A 17396-nucleotide genomic window follows, 5' to 3' on the forward strand; every position below is an offset into this window, starting at 1 on the left:
AGAGATCAACTCTGGAGAGAGTTGCCCACTGGGGCTATGACAACAGCAGGGATACCCCACATCTTGAACCAGGAAACCGAGGTGCAGGCCCCAGACTCAGGATTTTTGTAATCATCTATTCCAGGAGGCCTCTGATGATCTAACCATTTTCCAGTGGTTCTCACCTCTTAAAACTTTTACCACCTCTAAAACCCACAACTTTAAAGACTGACCCTCAACTACAAGAGCCTGTAGGAAAGAGCTGGACTACAGCATGCACGGAATCTTATTAATGAATAAGCAAAGGAGATGAGAAAATAACATGCTATAGGAAATAATTCACGGAGACAATGTGGGTAAACAAATTCTAAAATGACCCGCTGAATCCCCACATGGTGAACTTTGACCTCCACAGATACGCTACAGTTACCCACAAACACACATATACACAAACAACAACAATAATAAAATACTAATATAAAGACATTCTTTTAAGAAAGAAATGCAAAGTAGAAGCCCACTTCAATAGTCAGCTCTCACATCCTGGGCTCTGTATCAACAGAGTTGACCAACTTGTCTTGACAAGGTTGTTCGAAACTTCACATCTGTGCTGAGATTACAGACATTTTCCTTGAGCCACTGTGGATCTAGGCATCCTGGAACCAATCTCTATGGATACTGAGGGGCAACGGCATCGTTTGATTTATATGCTGGCAGTCATCACTAAGTTACCTATCTCCTTGGACTGTCACGGGTGGAGAGGGATGAAGGACTCTTAAGTGGTGATATTATACATTGGTGTGCCCTTTGGAAACACTCTGGCTCTGTTGGTAAGGTATAACTTGGACATACTCTTTCTTTTGTCTTGTTTTGTAAGACAAGATATTTCTGTGTAGCCCTGGCTGTCCTGGAACTCCCTCTGCACACCAGGCTGGCCTTGAACTTAGAGATCCACCTGCCTCTGCCTCCCTAGTGCTGGGATTAAAGGTGTGGGCCACCATCACCCAGCACAGCACAGACATATTCTATGAGCTGATAGTATACTTTTGAAAATTATTAGTAGGAAAATTATTATTATACATACTTTGGGGCCTCCTAAGCTTGTCAGTGCTGCCCCGTATTATCAAAACAGGTACAAGGACTGCCAGACTTAAGACGTGTCAGTAAGTCGTGTCGGTACGTGCCTCTTGGTTAAGCGCCTCCAGCCTGGGTGCTTGCATTCTGTGTTTCTCTTGTTAGAAGGCAAAATCATGAGTGGAATATAGAGCTCCAGATGAACGTGTTAAAAGGATTTACTTTCTATGATAAGAGAGAACTAGGCAGATGTTATCATTGGCTCATAGGAAAGGTCAAAACAGCAGGGCTCCTGTGAAGTAAAGGAATGTTGAGATGAATAATAACCAGGAACAATGCAGGCTTTCCATAGTGGGGAAGAAATCAATTAAAATACCACCAGACCCTGCAGACTTTATGTATTTATCGGGACCTGCCATTCAGCGCTGCCGAAGACAGATTCCAGGGCCTTGCTCATGCTAAGCAGGCCCTCCCACACTGACTACAGCCTCTGTCAGTGCCAGCCAGTTAGAAGGAATTGGAGAATAGCTCAGGCAGGACAAAAAAGGCTAGAACCTGGTAATCCAGGGTTCAGACAGACACTGGGAAACAAATGACTTTCACCAGTTCAAATGCTGTTGGATGCCTCACCATTGAGGGAGCCTCATGGCTGGTGCTCAACCCTAGGAAATCAACACTGTTGGCAAAAGCCTTGTAATCCAGCTTGCCAGAGGCACGCACGGTTTTAAAGGCAAAAAAGGCTGGGGCATCATAGCTGACAGAGTCAGAGCATGCTGTGTGTGTGTGTGTGTGTGTGTGTGTGTGTGTGTGTGTGTGTGTGTGTGTGTGTGTGTGTGTGTAGGGGGTAAGGGATTTAGAGACAGATGTGATGGGAGCAGAGGCCTGTGTTTGCCCTGAGTAGACTGGGTCTCAGATCTTCCTCTTAGCACATTCCCAAGTGTGAGCCAAGCTTCTTTCTGCCTTCCTCCTCATTTCAAAGGCAGGCAGACAGACAGACAGATAATAGATGTGTGTATATGTGGCATATAAAAAGTGTATAGAAGATATAGATATAAATATAGATATAGATAGGATAGATGATTGATGATAGATTATATATATCAATATATGTTTATCAATATGCATACACACATATCAATACCTAAGCTCTCTCCTGGATCTAAATACTTCTTAGAGGGGTCGTCTAGGCCCTAGGAACAGAGTCACAGAGTTTGGGCAGGGCAGGGAAGCTCTGTTGTGAGCATGCAGAGAGACAGTTGGACTGGTTACCCCAGCTTCTGCAGGCAGTTCAGAAACCTCATCTACGAGAGATGGAATTCTACTTCTTACTAAGAAGAACTGGTAATGGGGAAGGAGTTACCCAACAACAGCCTGTTATTTCATGGGTTTAGATGGGGCTGGTTTCTACCTATCATAGCACCATAAGAAGCTGATTGCAGTGTCTAAAGGCCAGCCACAAAGACTGGGGTGAGTTTCATCAACTAATCCAGAAGCACAGGGTGAACATGTTTGTATGTGGTGTGTGGCTCTGTGTGTGTGTGTGTGTGTGTGTGTGTGTGTGTGTGAGTAGCCATGAGTGTATGTGTGTTTATGAGTAGCCATGAGTGTCTGTGTATAGCCATGAATATGTATTATGTGTGTGTGTGGTCAGGAGAAAGACAGAGAAAGATGCCATGAGAGTGTGTGTAGCCATGTGTGTGTTAGAGTGTATATGTGAGTGTGTATGTGTGTATGTGTATTTGCATGCATGTATATTTGTATGTAGGTGTGTGTGCATGCATGTGTATTTATATGTAGGTATGTGTGTGTGCATATGTGTGTGCATGTATGTGTGCATGTATGTGTGTGTGTGTGTGTGTGTGTGTATGAGTAGCCATGAATGTCTGTGTGTAGCCATGAATATGTATTATGTGTGTGTGTGGTCAGGAGAAAGACAGAGAAAGATGTCATGAGAGTGTGTGTAGCCATGTGTGTGTTAGAGTGTATATGTGAGTGTGTATGTGTGTATGTGTATTTGCATGCATGTATATTTTTGTATGTAGGTGTGCGTGTGCATGCATGTGTATTTATATGTAGGTATGTGTGTGTACATGTGTGTGCATGGTGTATGTGTGTGTGCATATGTGTGTGTGCATGTGTGTGTATGTGTGCATATGTGTGTATGTAGAAGTTTAAAATGGCCGCTTTAGCATTCTTACTCATATGGTTAGTTTTATTCTGACATTTTGCTACATGGTTTTTATTACTCACATCTGATCTTAGCGGATGACATCACTGCCTCCTCCTCCCCCTTCCTCAAGATTTATTGAACATTTTGTACAGTTTCATTTTATCATCTTTGTTGATCTGTTACTTGTAGCTCTTTGCTTGGCTATTTTAGGGGCTTCCCGTTTGATTAATGCCACACATCTTTAGTTTTTCTTAGCCTACCTTAAATCAACATGTAGCGTAGGACTCCTGTGATAATCGGCTTCGGTTTCTTTTCATCTGACCTTTGTGCTGTGCTTGTCTTATATTTCATGTCTCTGGGTATTATAAACCTGATCTATTACCATTACTTTTGCTCAGTCAAGAATATTGTAGGAAGATTTAGGTCATGAGAAAAATATCTGGGCTATTCACCATTAGATAGCTCCCACACTGTGCCATCGGTCCTTTTGGTAGATCGGCACTCCCATTGGAATTATCATTTCCTGGAATTGTTATACTGGGTTTCCTTTAGCGTTTCTTTTGGTGAAGATCACTAGGAATAGTTCTTTTTTTACAATTTTATTAAAAAACAAGAGCAAAAGACTAAAACACCAAATAGAAGTCCCTCCCACCGAAGTGAGGTCCCTGGGACCAGGCCACCCTCCACCGGTTGCTACGTGTCCTGCTGCTGCACGAAGTGGTTAGGGATGGCTTCCGTGCACCACCGAGGTGCCACCACACACTATGAGCCCCAGCTGCCGCTTGTCCTCCCACAGCTTGTACTGGTCATCGGGGTCTTGCACATAGGCTCCGCCCAGCACCAAGATACCGCTGGCTTCCGGGCCACCCCGGAACTTCACTTGGTCGGTCGGTCTTCCCTCCTTTTCTCCTTGCCCACCGTCCTGTTGCTGTGTGCCCGCTTTTACGCGTATTAAATAGTGTTCTTTTGCCTTTGGTTTTGGGTGGCGTCTTCACCGGATGTTGCATGTATTTTCTTTCAGTGCGTTCAGGATTCTGTTGCACTCCTTCCCGTGCACTGTTCCTGTTGAGAGCTCCGCTGTTAAATGTGTCCGTGTGCCTCTCTGTGCGGTCTTTCTTTTTTTTTTTTTTTAGAGGATTTCCTCCTGTTCACGGGTTTTGAGCAGTTTTATGGGCTGTCCTTTGATGTAGCTACCTTCCGTTTCTGTGTGGTGTCCACTGAGTTTCTTCAATATGTTGGCTCATAGGTTTTAGTAACTTTGAAAAAACTCGTAAAGTCACTTTCTTTACTTTCTTTGAACACTTTTTAAAAAAAAACTGTGTCCCTTTTTCACTCTCTTTAAGGACTCTAGTTAGATATATTTAAGCCCCTTGAAAGTGCCTCAAATTCATTAAACTTTTTGCTTTTTCCCCCATTTTTTAAAAAATTTATCTTTTTAAAAAATTTTATCTACATTTCAAATGTTATTCCTCTTCCTGATTTTCCCCTATGGAAACCCCCTATCCCATACTCCCACCCCCTGCTTCTAGGAGGGTGTTCCCCCACACACTCACTCCCTCCCACCTCCCCACCCTGGCATTCCCCTACACTGGGGCATCCAGCCTTCACAGGACCAAGGGCCTCTCCTCCCACTGGTGCCCAACAAGGCCATCCTCTGCGACATATGCAGCTGGAGTCATGGGTCCATCCCTACCTACTCTTTGGTTGGTGGTTTAGTCCCTGAGAGCTCTGGGGTGGGGGTCTGGTTGGTTGATGTTGTTGTTCTTCCTAAGGGGTTGCTAAACCCCTCAGTTACCTCAGTCCTTTCTTTAACTCTTCCATTGAGAGCCCCGTTCTCAGTCCGATGGTTGGGTGCAAACATCCACCTCTGTATTTGTCAGACTCTGGTAGAGCCTCTCATGAGACAGCTATATCAGGCTCCAGTCAGCATGCACCTCTTGGCATCCCCAATAGTGACTGGGTTTGGTGACTGCATGTGGGATGGATCCCCAAGTGTGGCAGTCTCTGGATGACCTTTCCTTCAGTCTGTGCCCCACACTCTGTATTTCCACCTGTGAGTATTTTGTTCCCCCTTCTATGAAGTCCTGAAGCATCCACACTTTGGTCTTCCTTCTTCTTGAGCTTCAGTGAATTGTATCTTGGGTATTCTGAGCTTTTGGGCTAATATTCACTTATCAGTGAGTGCATATCATGTGGGGGGGTATTTTTGCTTTTATTTGTTTGTTTGTTTGTGACTGGGTTGCCTCACTCAGGATATTTTCTAGTTCCATGCATTTGCCTAAGAATTTCATGAAATCATTGTTTTTGATAGCTGAGTAGTACTCCATTGTGTAGATGTACCACATTTTCTGTATCCATTCCTCTGTTGAAGGGCACCTGGGTCCTTTCCAGCTTCGAGCTATTATAAATAAGACTGCTATGAACATAGTAGAGCAAGTGTCCTTGTCAGACGTTGGAGCATCTTTTGGGTATATGCCCAGGAGAGGTATAGCTGAGTCCTCAGGTAGTGCAATGTCCAATTTTCTGAGCAACCTCTAGACTGATTTCCAGAATGGTTGTACCAGCTTGCAATCCCACCAACAATGGAGGAGTGTTCCTCTTTCTCTACATCCTTGCCAACATCTGTTGCCATCTGAGTTTTTGATCTTAGTCATTCTGACTGGTGTGAGGTGGAATCTCAGGGTTGTTTTGATTCGCAAAAAAAGCAACCTGATTTCTGTAGTGTTTGCGTGTGTGTGTGTGTGTGTGTGTGTGTGTGTGTGCACATGAGTACATGTGCACACGGGAACATGTGTGTAAGTACATCCCATTTCACATGTGTGGAGGCCAAAAGAGGGTTTCAAGTCTCTTCAGATGGACTTACAAGCACTTTGTGAGACTCCATCATGGATGCTGGGAACCAAACTTAGGTCCTCTGCAAGAGCAGTAAACTCTCTTACCCGCTGGCCCATTTCCAAGCCCTGTTTCCTTTTGTACAGTTTCTCTGTCAGGTCTTAAGTTCAGTCATCTTCTCTGATGACCCCCTGCTGCTAAGCTCACTCTGTACGGTTGCCATCTCAGACACTGTAGTTCTGAATCCTAAAAGTTATCTTAAGTGTTTTTTTTATAAATACTTTTTATGTTTCTTCATAACTCTTCGAACATCTGAAGTAGTATTAAAATAACCTTTACTGTCCTTTGTGCGTGCGGAGGCCAGAAGAGATCATCAGGAGCCCTGGGACTGACGCTACAGAGGGCTGTGAGCCACCGTGTGGGTGCTGGAAACGCAACACTGGTTCTAGGGCATCTCTTGAATGCTTACCTCTTTCTGTGCCATTGCCAAACGTGAGCATTATCGTCACAATAGATGAAGAGATGTGGGTTAAATCCTAATGTTTATGTTAGCTCTGTCCAGTTAGAAAAGTTTCTAAGAAACACAGCTTCCTAAAAGGGAAAGGGAAACCATTGAGTGGAGAACAGGACCCGGCCTTCCATCACCTTTAGCTTTGCAAATTGGCCTTTCCTCACTGGTTTCCTAAATCTGTTCTATTAGCACCAGTCTCACGCGACGATGTCTCGAGCAAGCCTGGGTTTCTGGGCTGCTGAAGACTCCGTGTGGCCTACCTCTAGGTGGAAGAACTTAAAAAATCCTACTTTTCCACAGACTCTAACCCTTCAAGCTCTCTGTGTACGTCCCCTCATGTAAATTTGTCATCAGTTCCCACCATCCCTGTGGACACCAGGGCACAGTCTTTTCTCGGCTGCGGTCAAAGCCAAGAGAGAAGCCATGACTAAATGATAGAGCTAGAGAAGCTGAAGTTGAAGATGGAGTGGATACCCCAGCTCCTGAACTACCTGAGGCCCAAGATCAGCTCCCAGAAGCCCCTTCTCCGACTGAGCCCGTTCCTGGCCTTAGCTGATGACTTAGGAGCTCTGAGAGCACTGCCCCTCTTGCCCACAGGCGGAAACGGACTCTGCTTCCCTCTGGATGCAAATGTTCCCATCAAATATGACCTCGTATCTTACCTGTAAAATAGTCTCATAGCACAGTAATAAACTGACTCAGGTACGTTTATTTTCTACAAACAGGTAAGGGTCTATTTGACAGGAAAAAGAAATGTGTATCATGTTTTGGTTATCGTTTACAAGTCAAAAAGGTCTATATTTTAAAGAAATTTCAAGATAGCAGATTAGAATTATTTGGGGAATGGGGAAAAAATTCCTCTGAAAAGGAAATTTAGTCTATTCACAAGTTTCAAAAGGGTAGAATTTAATTATAGATGACAGCAAAGAGCAGAAAAAGGAAACTTGAAAGTTGTCCTGAGGGGGAACACTAAGGTAGTGTTTTCTGAAAGGAGAATATAGTCAGGTAACTTTATGGAAATGGGGATTTGAAAAGGGAAGGAATGTCTGGGACTATACCTCAGTGGGAGAGCCTGTGCTCCGAGTGCAAGGTCCTGGGTGGGGTAGGAGAGGGGGAAGGAAGGGGCAGTAGGGGGTGAGGGGGAGGAGGAGAGAGAGGAGGAGGAAGGGGGGAAATTCTCTCGACAGTGATGACAATTAGGGCATGTTATCCCAAAATGTGACATCTCAGCACCTGAGCAAATAGAATTAGGGAGGTCATTGTGACCTTGCCCTGCTGTTCCCACAGGAGACAGACAGCAATTAGGGCAAATGAGAGCTCCCCTAAATGCAAGACCTTACTGTGACCTCAGAGGAGGGGTCTCTAAGGACACAGGGACTCACAGGAACACCTGAGCACCCAGGCCTTCAGCTCTTGCCAAGTTGCTGTCAGGAGGTTGTGCCCTCCTGTTCCATTGTCTGTCTCCACCGCCTCATCAAACCTGACGTAGAAACATTCGAATGTGACTGTGTCTTGGGAGGCCATTCCCTGTGGACGGAGGCTCCTGCCTCATTGAAAACTGACCTCAAGCAAATGTGTGCGTCTTCTCTTGTTGTCACTCTGCCTTTGACTACAGGAACCATAGCGACAAACCTGGTGATGAGCCAGGAACGGAGACTCTGTCTTTTCTAGAGTGGTGCTTTTTGACTCTACCTAAGAACCCTCTCTTCTTAAAGTTCGGACCATCATAAAAATGAAATTATTGGAGAAAAACATGTGCTAATAGGGACTACATGAAGAGGACATCATGCCTCCTCCAGACAGAAACATAAGAATCACCTTCCAGTGGCACCGTACCTCAGACAGGACTTTTCAAAGCCCAGTACAAATACATGCGATGGACTTTAAATGATTCCGACAGTGGTCCTAACGTGCACCATTATGGCATCCACTAGGACAGCTATCTAACAGGAAAGCCACAAAGCAGACATTGAATATGGGTTAGAAAAATAACATTAAAAGAAAAACATGACTGTAGGGAAAAGTAAAGAAATGGGGTATAAATTGTATATCGTTCGCTGCTTACTGGACTATTATTGGCGTCCAGGAAAAATGGAGACTTACCAGTGGGCCCTAACAATTCTACTATTAAGTGAAATGAAGGTTGAAGGTGCTTTTTTCTCTCCTTTTGTTCTGTAGGTATTATTACTTGGCATTCCGAGCACATCAAACACCTCCAGCTAACAAAGAGAGCTGTGTTGCTATCTTGGAAAAGTCCAGATTAGATCACTGGGTCCTGGGGAAAACAAAGGTAGCGCTCTCTCTCTCTCTCTCTCTCTCTCTCTCTCTCTCTCTCTCTCTCTCTTTGTCACCTGGGATGCTTTCCTGTCACTGATAGCTAGCAAAAATGGCTTTGTACCTGGCATACCACAGCAGGCAAGACTCCAACCTAAAGAAAGCCTTTGCGGGCCTTAACTCAGAAGTCTGGGGCGTACAAGCAGGAGGTAGAGGGTTTGTGCATTGCTCTGTAATTTGAGAACCTTTTAGCATCTCTAGAAAGAGACCTTTGAATGCACTTTACCAGGTCCCCTTCCCATACTTCCTGGTCCAGCACACGTGCTAACACATAAATCACAGTAACGGCGGCGATGGGTTCCCTTCAGAGTTCTGCTCATTTCTGTGTTAGACTTGGGCTGTTTATTGCACACTCTGATTTTAGTCTCATCGTGGGTAGCTTTTCGTTTGAGGAAACAGCATGTCCCATTAGGAGCCCAGATTTTTATAGTTAACTCTGCAAGGCCAGTTCTCAGTCTGCGTGTAGATCTCCTCTATGGAAATTCATTCGTGGGGAGTCATGAGTCGTGCTGGTCTCCTGGCCTTCATACTATCAGCTGACATCAGATTGGTCCTGAGCACCTCCATCGCAGGCTATGAGGAGCAACAAGGGCAGAGCTGGTCTGAGGAAATAGAACCCCTGTCTATGGGGTGGCAGTCCCAGACAGCACCTGGGGGATTGTCTAGACCCTGCAACCTCATTTTAGATAGGGAATTGTATTTGCCGGAGACAATGAATGTACTCTATGCAGAAGTGAAATCACTGTGAACTTTACTTAGACAGTGGCTTTAATATTTGCAACAGGCTGGGGTGGAGTCGTTTTTTGTTGAGACGCCCAAACGTAATGCTAAAACCATCCTTCCTTTGAGGTTTTCCTCAAATATTACCACATCGAGCAATTGAATTTGCTTCTTCGGGAAGTCATGGGCCGAGTGGTCATGCTACAGGCATATACCAAGGGTTGGCTCGGAGCGAGGAGATACAAGAGAGCCAAAGAGAAGAGAGAGAAGAGCGCCATAACCATCCAGTCAGGTAAGTGGCCTGGTCTGGCCAGTGCCACCCCTCACCATTTGAGTGCTGCGATCACTCACCTTGGGCTTCCCCTTTTGCTGTCTCCCTTCCTCCCCTTACTTCATCAAACATTTTCCAAACTCCTATACAAGTCAAGCCTCATACTAGGCACTGGGAATGTGGTCAAAGGAAACTCTCTGATCTTAAACGGACATTCAACCATTATTACACCCTGGCGCGAGTGGTGAGACAGCAGTATGAACTGACCAGTGGTGTAAGACCCCATCACCCCACGTGTGCCTGTCTCCCGCAGTGGCTGAGGTAATGCACACTTCGAGTGCTATCGAGATTGTCCCATCACAATGGCTAGCACCGTCCTAGTAGGGTTTGGTAGCACAGCTGAGACTGAGAAACAGAGGAAACAGGCCTCTAGGCTTTACCCGAGCCCACTGACGCCTCTGTTCATGTGCATATCATGGGTGCTGAGAACAATACCCGATTCTCATGCTCCTGAGGATGAGACAGGCATGGAATGCAGACGCTGAATTTCCTGGCACTCCCATATCAAGAAACCATAGCATGTGTGCTTTGGACCTCATGAGACGTTTCTGAGATGCTCAGGCCAACATGAGGACACAGAAGACAGCCTCCCAGCTTAGGGTGGAGGCTTCGAGCATCACCTTTATCTGAAAGATGTCAGTCTCCCGCACTCTGTTCTCTTGACTCTTGGCTTACTTCCTTACCTTCCTATTCTATGGGAAATGTGGCCACATTCTCAAAAAACCCTACGCGCTGGGCGCCTTCCTCTGCTCCTTTATCTTCATCCCCAATTATACCTTTCCTCTGAACCTAAAAGGATTGAAAGGACTAGTTCAGAGCCTCTCGCCATCCTCCCAAGCCCTGACCACCAGTTTTAACCCCTGTGTCCAAGACAGGGCTTTCTCCGTTCTTGAGATAACAGGAAACCACCTCACCTGGGACCAGGGCCTCTCACTATTACTAAACAGAACTCAAAATGTTCTGGGAAAGTTTGCCTAAAAATGGTTCCTCCGAAGCATTTTAAAAACTTGACCAAGAGTTCAGAAAGGCCCTTCCTCCACTGCAGCTCGTCTGCTGACTTTGATTTTCCTCAGGGAGAAGGCAGGGTGGGGGTGGGGGTGGGTTTGGGGGGATGAGAGATGCAGATTGGAGGTAGAACAGCTTCTATCAATTTACTGGCACATTTGTAAATTAATGTCATTCCCAGCACATGGTTTTATATTTTTAGCCTGGAGAGGATATGATACTCGGAGGAAATTTAAGCAAACAAGGCACAGGAGGAACGAGTCTGCAGCTCACACTCAAGCAGGTAATTATTAATGATTGAGGAGCACTGGGGTGAGCCAGGAGATCTGGGGTGTGTCTGTGAGGGTGGGGCTCACATCTTCTGAGAACCCTCTTGGTTGGGATCATGGGACACTACGCACGTTCACCAGGGGACAAGCTTGCTAATAATGTCCTCAAGAAGAGTTCTTATAGTCTCAGTACAATAGAAGAGGAAACTGAGGCACCTAAAGGGGAAGTAACTTACCTATTACCACACTGCTTGCTAGCCGCAGAGCTCCCTTTGAAATATAAGCAGTTTTGACTGAGCACATTTGACTTGATGCTTGCTACTTGGAGCCCTAAGTCCCTCATCAGTGAAGTGAGAGCAACCTGCTTTAAAGGTGCACAATGACTTAAAGGCCTGCCTGACTTTCAGGGTCACGGAGAAGGGGTGACCTCGGGGCCATATCCATGACTGTGTGTATGGCTAGTGAACTCTTCTGGGCCCCGGGGGTGGGGCGAGCACACAGTGGATCTCGGGATCTCAGCTCCGAGAGCTATAAGCTCTGTGTGGTGTTCACAGACCCACTTCCCGGCTCTGAGGTCAATGGGCTCTGTTCTGCAAAGGGCATGTCCCGTGTGGGCTGCCAGGTTCCTCCTCATTTAAAGCTGCAAATCCCTAATTGATGTTCTGGAAGAAGCAGGATTTTGACCATGCCAAGAGTTCCAGGAGTGCAAGGAACTGTCAACAGATTGAGAGAGTGGAGTTTGGGAGCGGAGTTTAGTGCTGCACCGGGAGAGAGAGGGCCTCAGAGGCTAATCCTTCAGTCAGACAGCTGTGATCCATGACCCTCTCCAGCAGGCTCAGACCCAAGCTCTGGGGGGTCCTTCTCAGAATTCTTAGGACATTGTGGAGGCCAGGCATCTTCACTAAGAACTCAGATACTTTGGAAGTAAGGGTGCCCTTTAAATGCAAATGTGTCTCACTTAGCACCATCTTCCAATAATTTTTAACCTCAACCACTTCAAAGCCCTATGAAAAGTGAACAAATTCTTATTACGGTTTAAGAAACAGAAACCCCAAGTGCATATTGTGTTCACTACTTAATCCCTCGACCCTCAGCACACATACACATGCACAAACACCACACACACACCACATACATACCGCACACAATATCATACACACCACACATATGCACACACCACACCACATACACACATACCACACACAATATCATACACACACATCACATACACACATACCACACACAACATACATATACACACATACACACACATACACCACAAGCACACAACACATATAAACACAACACACACAACACACGCACGCTCACACACAAACAGATTTTTCTCAGGAGGATACCAGGCTGATTTCAGATTTTGCAATATGTCCAACATATGTTTTAAAATAAAACCTTTAAGCCTGTATATTGTCTACTGAGTCCATTATAAAAAAATTATGAGAGGTCTGAAAATCATGTTGGAGGGCCAGGTGAATGCTGCTTCAAAGCAGAAAGGAGCTGGCTTCATGACCCTGTCTTAACAGTGATGAGTGGGTGTGCTTCATCCCTGAAGCACATGTGGGTGGGTTCCACGGAAGGCTAACCTTGCATGTTCTCCTTTTCAGTGTTGCTAGCATTCACCCTCCTTAGCTTCCCAGCCAGAGTTCTCACCAGGTAGAATCAGAGCGTGCGTTACCAGTTCTGCAGGGGCTTTGGTGGGCATGAAGGTCACACCTAAGCCCTCAATGTGGCAAAAAGCAAGCAGAGTCTATTCTCCAGCCAACAACAGGGACAAAACTTATGTGCTCTTAGAGTTAGGGCTGGGCTCAGGCTGTGGTTTTCCCTAAGGCATAACTGTCTCCTCTTGTTCCTGCTATAGAGCTGGCCCCCAATACAACTGTCCACACACTTCAAAAACCCATAAAAGGTGACAGGAACGACCAGCTCAACACAGCCATTTCTGAAGTTAATTTCTCACTGATTATTTTCCCAACAAATTACTTTCTTTGATATTTTGATTCCGTAGAGTGCGTTTGTTTTTATTTCTAGCTCGTATTCACAGACCTTTTACTTAATGACGTTGCTGAAATGCGAGACACACACACACACACACACACACACACACACACACACACACACCCACCCCTTGGAAGCATTTGGCCTACATGTTGCTGCAGAGCAGCAGAGTGAAATTTGTTTTCCTTTCATCTCCTTCCCTACAAAAGCAGCCCAGCCTAGCTTATCCCTTCCTTAGAACTTCCTCTCAGAATTCCCGATCTATTACAGCGCATTCGAATACCAGCAACAAGCCGCCTTTTCATGCTGTCAACCTTTTTCATCTGAAATGTAAATTAATTCTAGCTGGTATGCCTTGACAGAGATCAAAGTCCACATTAACCTTGCCTGCTTTCTGCTCCCGAGGACTGGGCGGCCACTGATAGGAGCCACTGCCCCAGGATCCTTTCCTCCTCCAGACAGCCCTCAACGAAGAGCCACCCTTTCAAGGGCTCCGTGTTCTTTCCTAAAGAGCCTCTGAGGTACTTTAAACCAGACCCCGGAATATCTGCCCGGCTAAATCTTGAGCGACAAGCCTGCAGCGTTTAATTGTGGGTTCTTCCTTGGGCTTCTTAGCTTCGAGGGCTGAGTTAAGTAGTGTCCTTAGTGCGATGCAGAGAGGGACAGGACTCTGAAGCCCTTATCCCACCCAGTCAGTCTTTGAGGTAGGCGCATTTGCATTTTCAAAATAAACAGATGCCTTTCAAATACGCATGAGCTAGTGGTCTGGAGATCTCTCCGGTCCATAGGGTGCTCCCGCCAGCGATCTAATGTTGGAGAGAAAAAGACAGAGAAAACACCCTAGGTGATGGAGGACACGTTTCCGGTGAGGCATATCTGTGCAGGCAGTGGGAGCCTCCATGCGCTGTAGGGGCCCGAGGACTCAGGAACCAACTGCGCGCTGTTTTCCATTTGGGACCGGAAGACAACTTCGAATGTCAGTCACCTTGGCTTGTTTTGTTTTTATTACTAAATAATTCAGGGAGGGCTGTGTGTGTGCTCTCTGTAAAAAACATCATGAGACAAGGATGCACCTACTAATAATATTCAGATAGGCTATTCCAAGTAAAAAAATATGTTATATTCATCCTGCTACAAGTCTTTACTTTTTGACTAGCTGCTGAGTTTCGGAAAGAGACCCTAGCCACTCGTTCGGGGTGGGGGGTTTGTTATGAGGGGATGCATATATTCCCCAATGATTAGTATCAAAAGAAATAAGCCACAGGGAAATTTTCAAACCTCTACAGTGCCAGTCCCTCTCTTTGATTTTTTTTTTTTTTTAATTGCTCTGCTAATTCAGGATCTGTTTTTAGAACAGAAAGTGCTGGGCCTTCTTCTCTGGGGATGACATGCTCTTTTGTAGGTGACAATGGGTTCTTAGGAGTGAGAATAGAATATTGAAATGTTTTCCTGGAAGATCTGGCTTATTCAGCCCCTCCCCACACATACACAAGCACATACGCACGCACGCACGCACGCACGCACGCACGCACGCACACGCACGCGCGCGAGCTGGCTCGGACCCAGCTTGGTTCTCAGTACATTTTTATTGAATTGCTCAGGGCTGTCGAAGCTTTTTTTCTCACCATTCTACCATATCAGATTGCACAACCCCCTCCTTGGCCCTGCCAACATCACAGATGTCATCAGATGGTGGCAGCAGTGCCAATGACTGTGACCACTTCTCTGATGTCCTCTAAGGAGAGTTTTTCACTAAGGGGCACCTTGAGCCTGCTGTGGATACACAGGCTAAGTGAGCAGCCTGTGAGGCCTGCTTCTACCGTGCCTTCCACAAGGAAAAGCAAACATTGCCTCTGTAGTGCTTGACCCTAAAGCCATGCTTTGTAGTGTTTAAAATTGCTCATACCTTTATTTTTTAATCTTTTATTGGTTGTCTTATTTATGCCTTGGCATTTCAAATGTTATCCTCCTTCCGGGTTTCCCCTCCACAACCCCCCTATCCCATCCCCCAACCCCTACTTCTATGAGGGTGCTACCCCACCCACCCACCCACTCGTGCGGTGACCCTAGCATTTCCCTACCCTGGGCCTTCACAGGACCAAGGGCCTCCCCTCCCATTGATGCCAGATAAGGCCATCCTCTGCTAAATATGCAGCTGGAGCCATCGGTCCCTCCATGTGTGCTCTTTGGTTGTGGTTTAGTCCCTGGGAGCTCTGTGGTGGTCTGGTTGGTTGATACTGTTCTTCCTATGGGGTTGCAAACCCCTTCAGCTCCTTCAGTCCTTCCACCTAACTCCTCCATTGGGATTCCCATGCTAAGTCCGATGGTTGCCTACAAGCATCACCCTCTGTATTGGTCAGACTCTAACAGAGCCTCTCAGGAGACAGCTATATCAGACTCCTGCCAGCATGTACTTCTTGGCATTAGCAACAGTGTCAGGGTTTGGTGGCTGCAGATGGGATGGATCCCCAGGTGGGGCAGTCCCTGGATGGCCTGGTCTTGAATCTGTGTTCTTCTCTTTGTCCCTGTATTTCCTTTAGACAGGAGCAATTCTGGGTTAAAATTTTTGAGATGGGTAGGTGGTCCCATCCCGCAAAGAGGGCTCATGTCTAACCTCTGGATATGGTCTCTACAGGCTCTCTCTCCCCTTTGTTGGATATTTCAGGTAATGTCCTCCCCGGTGAGTCCTGGGAGACTCTTGCTTTCCTGGCATCTGGGACTTTCTGGTGGCTACCCCCAGTTCCCCACCCCCCACTGCTACACACCTGACCCTCTGCACATCTCCCTCATTTCTTCCACACCCGATCTGCCCAAGTTTTCTCTGCCCCTCCTCTCTCCCTACCAGTCCCTCCCTCCCTCTACCTCCTGTGATTATTTTGTTCCCCCTTCTAAGTGGAACTGAAGCATCCACACTTTGGTCTTTCTTCTTCTTGAACTTCATATGGTCTGTGAATTGTATCGTGGATATTCCAAGCTTTTTCCCTAATATCCACTTATCAGTGAGTGTTTACAGTGTGTGTTCTTTGTGACTGGCTTACCTCACTCAGGATGATATTTTCTAGTTCAATCCATTTGCCTGTGAATTTCATGAAGTCATTATTTTTATTAGCTGAGTAGTACTCCATTGTGTAGATGTACCACATTTTCTGTATCCATTCCTCTGTTGGAGGACGTCTGGGTTCTTTCTGGCTTCTGGCTATTATAAATAAGGCTTCTATGAACATAGTGGAGCATGTGTCCTTGTTATATGTTGGAGCATCTTTTGGGCATATGCCCAGGAGTAGTATATCTGGGTTCTCAGGTTCTCTATGTCCAATTTTCTGAGGAACTGCCAAACTGATTTCCAGAGAGCTTATATTAGCTTGCAATCCCACCAACAATGGAGGAGTGTTCCTCTTTCTCCATATCCTGACCAGCATCAAACTTTTAAACAGCCTTTTGTTTTGTTTTGTTTTGTTTTGTTTTGTTTTGTTTTGTTTTGAGACAGAGTCTCTTTATACAGCCCTGGCTGTCCCAGAACCCACTCTGGAGACCAGGCAGGCCCAAAACTCACAGAGATCCACCAACCTCTGCCTCTAGAGAGCTAGGATTAAAGCTATACATCACCACACCTGTGTAAGCTGCCTCATTTTTAACTTTAAATATCTTGATATTGATGCATACCTATCAGGAGGCTGATCCTGGGCTTCACAGTGAAAATTTGACTCAAAATAAAAATTTAGGCCAGATGGTGGTGGCACACACCAGCCCTTGCAGATTGGCAGAGGCAGGTGGAACTCTGAGTTGGAGGCCAGTCTGGTCTACAGAGAGAGTTCTAGGACAAGCCAGGTTACACAAAGTAACCTTGGCTTAATCAATCAATCAATCAATCAATCAATCAATCAATCAATCAATCAGTAGAGAGAGAGAGAGAGTGTGTGTGTGTGTGTAGAGATGCCTCAGTAGTTAAGAACACAGGCTGCTCTTCCAGAGTGTTATGAAATATAATACCTGATGGGCCCATACCAAGGTGTCCCCCTGAGAAATCACACTATGTGACAGATCTGGTAGAAAGGGGGTTTATTTGGGGGAAGAGAGGGGAGTGAGGACCTGGAGAAGGGTTAGAGGCAGACAGACAGGAGCAGAGCAAAGAGGCAGAGAAAGGGAGACAGAGAAAGC

At 45.9% G+C, this 17396-nt stretch overlaps 1 protein-coding gene across 1 annotated transcript in view; it reads left to right on the forward strand.

Moving 5' to 3' along the window:
- The window catches only part of Myo3b (myosin IIIB), a 348212-nt gene that overhangs the window by 217006 nt on the left and 113810 nt on the right, over positions 1-17396 (forward strand). The window contains exons 25-27 of the mRNA XM_032901950.1: positions 8745-8856; positions 9750-9912; positions 11159-11239. Coding sequence (XP_032757841.1) covers positions 8745-8856; positions 9750-9912; positions 11159-11239 — 356 coding nt within the window. The remainder of the gene's footprint in view (positions 1-8744; positions 8857-9749; positions 9913-11158; positions 11240-17396) is intronic.

Source organism: Rattus rattus, chromosome 5, assembly GCF_011064425.1.
Source record: "Rattus rattus isolate New Zealand chromosome 5, Rrattus_CSIRO_v1, whole genome shotgun sequence".
In the NCBI taxonomy this organism is placed as follows: domain Eukaryota; kingdom Metazoa; phylum Chordata; class Mammalia; order Rodentia; family Muridae; genus Rattus; species Rattus rattus.